The 6399-nt window shown below is 38.4% G+C and overlaps 1 protein-coding gene across 5 annotated transcripts in view; it reads left to right on the plus strand.

Moving 5' to 3' along the window:
• The window catches only part of TMEM25 (transmembrane protein 25), a 311798-nt gene extending 306004 nt beyond the window's left edge, over positions 1 to 5794 (plus strand). For all 5 annotated transcript variants that reach the window (XM_044080903.1, XM_044080901.1, XM_044080899.1 and 2 more), the window contains one exon: positions 3843 to 5794. In XM_044080903.1, coding sequence (XP_043936838.1) covers positions 3843 to 3916 — 74 coding nt within the window. In that variant the 3' untranslated portion in view covers positions 3917 to 5794. The remainder of the gene's footprint in view (positions 1 to 3842) is intronic.
• Positions 5795 to 6399: the final 605 nt, after the last annotated feature.

A 6399-nucleotide genomic window follows, 5' to 3' on the forward strand; every position in this document is an offset into this window, starting at 1 on the left:
GCCTCCAGACAAGGGGTAAGAAGTCGCATTTCTTACACGTAGAGTTGGAAGAGCCTGGGAGTAATGGGTTGTCAGTAAATTTGAAGCAGTTCATGGACTGTTTTGTATACCTAGTGCCAATAGAGTGATCAGGTATGATGTAAGATATATTTTTACAAGTAGTTTAACCAGAAATATAGGGTTTGAAGCTAAGTGCCTAAATTGGTTATGGTAGGTTTTGTTAGGTATGGAATACAAGAGGTGAATGTTGACAGAATCAGCTAACTTGTAAGTCAAGTGCTGCTAGTGGCAGTGGTAAGATATGGTCTGTAAGGTTGGGTCGCAAAAATGTGAGAAAATTTGACAAAGCTAATAGTCAGTGTGAAAATGGTACTATATAACAACAGTGGCTTGAGTGTGGACTGTTAATCTTGCAAACAGATAAATAAACAGATGAAATACCCCAAATAGTTTGGTAGCAAGCAAAGTCTGAGTGCAAAAACACTTCACTATCAGTCTAACAGTAGCAGCAGTTTGATATCAAGAACAGTGCATGTATAAAGTAGTGTGCCAACAGGACAGTACAACAAGGACAGTGTATGTATAAAGTAGTGTACCAACAGGACAGTACAATAAGAACAGTGTATGTATAAAGTAGTGTGCTAACTGGACAGTACAACAAAAACAGTGTATGTATAACGTAGTGTGCTAACAGGACAGTACAACAAGAACAGTGTATGTATAAAGTAGTGTGCTAACAGGACAGTACAAGAACAGTGTATGTATAAAGTTGTGTGCTAACAGGACAGTACAACAAGAACAGTGTATGTATAAAGTAGTGTGCTAACAGGACAGTACAACAAAAACAGTGTATATATATATATATATATATATATATATATATATAAAACGTAGTGTGCTAACAGGACAGTACAACAAGAACAGTGTATGTATAAAGTAGTGTGCTAACAGGACAGTACAACAAGAACAGTGTATGTATAAAGTAGTGTGCTAACCGGACAGTACAACAAGAACAGTGTATGTATAAAGTGTGCTATCAGGACAGTACAACAAGAACAGTGTATGTATAAAGTAGTGTGCTAACAGGACAGTACAACAAGAACAGTGTATGTATAAAGTAGTGTGCTAACAGGACAGTACAACAAGAACAGTGTATGTATAAAGTAGTGTGATAACAGGACACTACAACAAGAACAGTGTTATGTATAAAGTAGTGTGCTAACAGGACAGTACAACAAAAACAGTGTTATGTATAAAGTAGTGTGGTAACAGGACAGTACAACAAAAACAGTGTTATGTATAAAGTAGTGTGGTAACAGGACAGTACAACAAAAACAGTGTATGTATAAAGAAGTGTGCTATCAGGACAGTACAACGAAACAGTGAATGTATAAAGTAGTGTGCTAACAGGACAGTGCAACAAAACAGTGAATAGAAATTAAATAACACGTAATTTACAACAGAAAAGTGCAAAAGATTGTAGTAGAGAATAATAAAAGTAGAAATTGTTACAATGTCTGCACGTAGTACAAAATCTGTTTAGCAGCATACAACAGTTGAATGGCAAGGAATAGCTCAGTAGTGCAATGTTACTTTGCAACAATAATGAAATAGCAGTAAACTTAGGAAGCTTAATAACAGAGCAAAAAACAATAGTGGACAACTTGGCAAGGAGTAATAAGTATAAGAAGGCAAAAATGAAATAGCAATCAGATCACTAAATCGGGAAAATCCAAAAGGGTACAGTAGCAAAGAATTATGCAAAAAGTAGATAACCCAGAAGTGACTAGTATAAGGAGAAACAAATTAGTTAACTCCAACAGAAAAAAAAGTCTTATAATCATTTCACTTTCATGGAATAGTCTTATCTAGCAGCTGGTCCCAAATAGGATGGAGGTTGAAGTTATTTTTCGAAGAGCTAGAGTAGTTGACTGATAATACCATGATCCTGTGCTTCATGTGGCTATTCTGAACTCAAATAAAAAAAAAAAGGCTTCGTAGTAGATAGTTTTCCTTCCTCCTTCTCTCATGTGTTAGGAAATAATAAGCAAAGTTCCACAGCTCAGTACTACAGAATGCTAAGCTGTGTAATAGTGCATTATTTATAGCACAAACGTTACTTCTGAAGCAGGACTTCACAATACAGGAAGGCAGCTGCAAGAAGAGCCAACAGCAAAACAACAAGGAAAGATGGTGACTGATCCGCCTGAAAAGAAACAACGGCTAGCTCCAAACAGCAGTGTAAAAATCCTTTATTTAGGAAATGTTGCAACACCAATAAACAACACCAGCCTACCAGTTTTGGCAAAGCCTTCTTCAGTGCTGGTCTCACCAGGAAGAGTTAGCAAGATCTGCCCCAATCCGGTTCAGTCAGGCAGGTTCTAGAGCTCACTTCGGGTATAGTAGTCTGAACCAAGATGCAAGAAAGGGCTTAGTAGCAGGGTATTATATTAGAAAAGTACCTAGTAGGCTGGTCTGCGCAGAAGTGGGCATAACCTCAGTGACTGACAGGTGAAACTGATGTGTCGTGATAAAGAAAAGACTGCATGTATTTTATTCCCCCCCACCCCCCCTTGCAAATTTGCAAATTAAATATACCAACTCTGAGATCACACTACCTTGAGGAAAAGGGCAAACTACGAATAGACAATGAATATTCATGCCGCCATCAGTATGAATATTAACTTTACTTTCACCGATTGTTGGATGGTGGCTGGGGTTTGGACAGGACTTTCTACTGCACATCTTGCGAGGTACATTTCTAATACAAAGCCAGTAGCAGAATCTTTCGGTTTCCTTCTATCTTGTGTTACACAAGTATTTACAGTGTTGTCTGTTCTACTTCTTTTTACCAGCCGAGATATTTCTACTTTCTGTTTGTAGGGGATTACTCTGAAGCAGGGCAGAGATTTTAAAAGTAAACTGGAAAAAAGAGTTAATATTGTAAGCACTATAGTGTGCATGTACTGGATGGGAAGATAAGATTTGAAGTTTTTCATTTTGGAAAGAAAGTGTATTCCTTTTTGTTCTATACTCTTTGTGTGTCTTCACATTCTCCTGTTTCATTTGCTCTATAGTGTGTGTGTGTATTTTTGGTCCATTCATCCTCTGACCATCTAGTCATCCCTTGTGGCCACTCAGTTTGCCTGTTTATTTTCCTGGGTAAGTGTCCTGTGGCTTATGCATTCCTTGGGATTGAAAGGTGAGCATAAATGGAGTGATGCCATCATTATTGATGGGGTATAATATCTTTTTTTTTTGCTTTATGGCCCTAATTTCTTGCAATAGCAGCAGCTTTTTGCATGCTCCACCTGCTCCACTAGTGCTTTTACTGAATGGGGCATGTATGCAGTCACATATGCCATTCTTGGCTTAAGTAGTGCATTGCTGTGCAGCATGATTCTACTGGGCATGGACCACAGACCATTCAGCTACATTCCTGCAGGTGTCATCAGTGCAACCAGCCAAAGCCACATTTGTCATCTCCAGGATGGGTGAGTTAAGTGTCATCTACTCACACCATGCTCCATTGTCCAGCTCCACTTCTGCCAGCGCTACTAATTGAACACAGATTGTCTGGGTTGTAGTTGGAAATCTCAATACCACATTGTGTGGGTTATAGTTGGAGCCTAACCTCAATACATCATGGGACCAGACCCTGTTCTCTTAATTTTGTGTACCCATATTGCATTATCGCAAATTCAGTCTTTATATTAATTTGCCTCACTCTTGATTATGCATGGGATTTCTTCCATCTCTTCTCCATAGAATTTCATCTTAGTTACGCAGAATTGTATCTGATAAGCACTATTCATATTTATTTTCTATTTTTTCACTTACAGGCTTTGTGCGATTCCCGATGGTGGGGTACATTTATAAAGTTTCCAGTATGAGCAGTGATGAAATCTGGCTGTGATGTCTGTGAAGTACTATGCAACCTGTGAGGCCTACAAGTAATATCCTGTTCTATTCCTATCCCATCATGTGTTCTTGGAACCTGTGCCTCGCATGGAAAATGACTGTAAACTTCATTCTTGGAAAGAGCTTTACTTTTGATGTCCCACCAGTCATGACAGAGTCGAAGTAGGATGCCTCTTCTAAAGTAGCTAACGTGTTAAAATATTGTATTTTGGAAATGTTTCTTCTGGAAACTTAAGTTGCAGGTCCCAAAGAAGCAGGATTTTAATTCTGCATAAGCCATACCCTTTGAAAAGTTGCTGTTTGTTCCTAAAGTTAAAGACTTGCACAGTTTTGACCTGTCTGTTATTACAGGGCTAGAGAAAAACAAGAACAAAGAGCAGGAGGCAGAGACTTTAGACAGTGTTATCATTAACTGATTCTACCACCAGATAATCTTAGTTTGCATGTATGTATTCCTCATCTGTAGGAAGTCATATTTTTAGAGGATTAAATGTAACAGTTTTGATATTTTTTATTTGGGTCAAAAGTATTATTTTATATGTGGAACAGACGGTTCATGTTTAATAAAATATGAGGGACTACAAAATTCAGAGGACACAAAGCCACTTTTCTAAATTCCATTTAGTTTCCTTGATAAAGTCTTCTAAAAATGCTTCTGAGCAAAGAAACTGTTAAGCTGGTAAGAGTCTTCTGCTGCTTGCAGATTGATAGCAATGGCAGTTGTAAAGCAGTGCAAATAGTTATTTTTCATTATTTTCCAACCCACCAATAATAAATAGAAAGAGGTCTTTTATTTTGGGTAAGGATGTGATCAGAGGTGCCATGGCATTCTTGCAGTTTGGATTTTAAGTATGTATTTTTTTTCCATGGTTTGCTTCTTTTACTCCCAGCTAGTGTTGCATATGTTACCCTGATCAAGCCATCACAGTTTCATGACCCTACAAACTCATTTGATGAAGATTTCACAGAATGGCCTGATACTGTCATCTCATAGTGCAGGATCTGCCTGTCTGGGCACTGTGGCCTTTCAGCTGCGGTTATGAATGGCAGAGTGCTGTGATGCAGTCTGGAGCAAATTATCTGCAGTGACAGTGGGCTGACATGATTTTATTGGAGACAACTGAGAAGATTCTCCATTCTTTTCCCCTGAAGAATCTACTATGTATATATCATATGTAACTTATACTGCTCCCTCACCCTTCCAGTGAGTACTGATAGGTAGTAAAGCCACTGGCCAATAAGCACTGCTGCTCATTGGATTTCAGAGCCTTTACTCTTCATTGGAGTGGAAATACCTCGTTTGGACTTCCTGACTGTTTCTGCTGATGCCATGACTTGCTCCAGAAGCTGAATTATCAGCATAGTAGTCTGGCATCTTGCCAGGTTTGTCCCAAAAGAACTTTGTTTTTTTTTTTCAGTTGCAGTTCTATAAAGATCATTGAAATGTAATAGAACTGCACTCGGTTATGCTATGTAAACATTCTATAAGCAGTGCACGAGCATTGTAGTTTCTCCACGAATGAAATATAGTTTTCAGTTTTGTGGCCTAGGTTCATGTTAGCATATAGATCTGATAGTAACTCCTCTTGAAAGATGAAAGGAATGGACTGCACATAGTTTCAGAATTGCAGGGCAAGGATAAAGCTAATCATTGGAATTTTTAGAACCCTACATTCTTTGGAGAATGCTGTATATGTGTGTGTGTGTGTGTGTGTGAGAGAGAGAGAGATCAGCTTGACTATCTTATGATGAGAACTGTGTAATTCACCATATGTATGCACCAATGTCTGTGTTTCAAAACTCTGAGTTATTTGTTAAAAATTCTATCTCAATAACTCAGTGCTTTTGTTATTAAACAAGAGGTATGTACAGATTTATGAGCTGTGCTCGTTTCCTTTGCACTGAACTGGTGTCCTGATATTAAGAACTGAAGATCTTAATTTTATTTTTCCACCTGAAGAATGAGAATGAAAATGCTTCTACTGAGAACTGTATTGGTTCTGCTTCATTACCAAAACTTCGACCCAAGTGGTCCTGAGAAAAGACTGATAAAAAGCACATCCCATTTCCTCTCCAGATAACACTATCCCTCAAGTTTGGAAGCCAAATAGTTAGAAATGTATGTTCGTAAGAAGCCTTCTTTCACCTGTGCAGTGATGTAATGTGTCGAAATCAGCTGTGATTGCAGCTTGTTTTGTTTTCTCTGCTGCACAGATGCAGGGCAGCACATTTTTCTACTGAAGGAACTACATGGCAATCGCAGCATACAGAAGAAAGACAATGACACACCAGATTGCTGTATGGCCACCCCACAACAGTGGCATAAGCATCCAATGAAAACAAACAGATGAGAGACAAATGTGTGTGTTGTGATGGTTGGGGCAGAGGAACAAATTAATAGACAACCACAGCATACCTTTCAAGTCAGTACTGTCATTGTGTGGGAGACTTCACTGAAGAATACTATCGATGAAACAG

Source organism: Protopterus annectens, chromosome 8.part0, assembly GCF_019279795.1.
Source record: "Protopterus annectens isolate FY-2018-M chromosome 8.part0, PAN1.0, whole genome shotgun sequence".
NCBI lineage: Eukaryota > Metazoa > Chordata > Ceratodontiformes > Protopteridae > Protopterus > Protopterus annectens.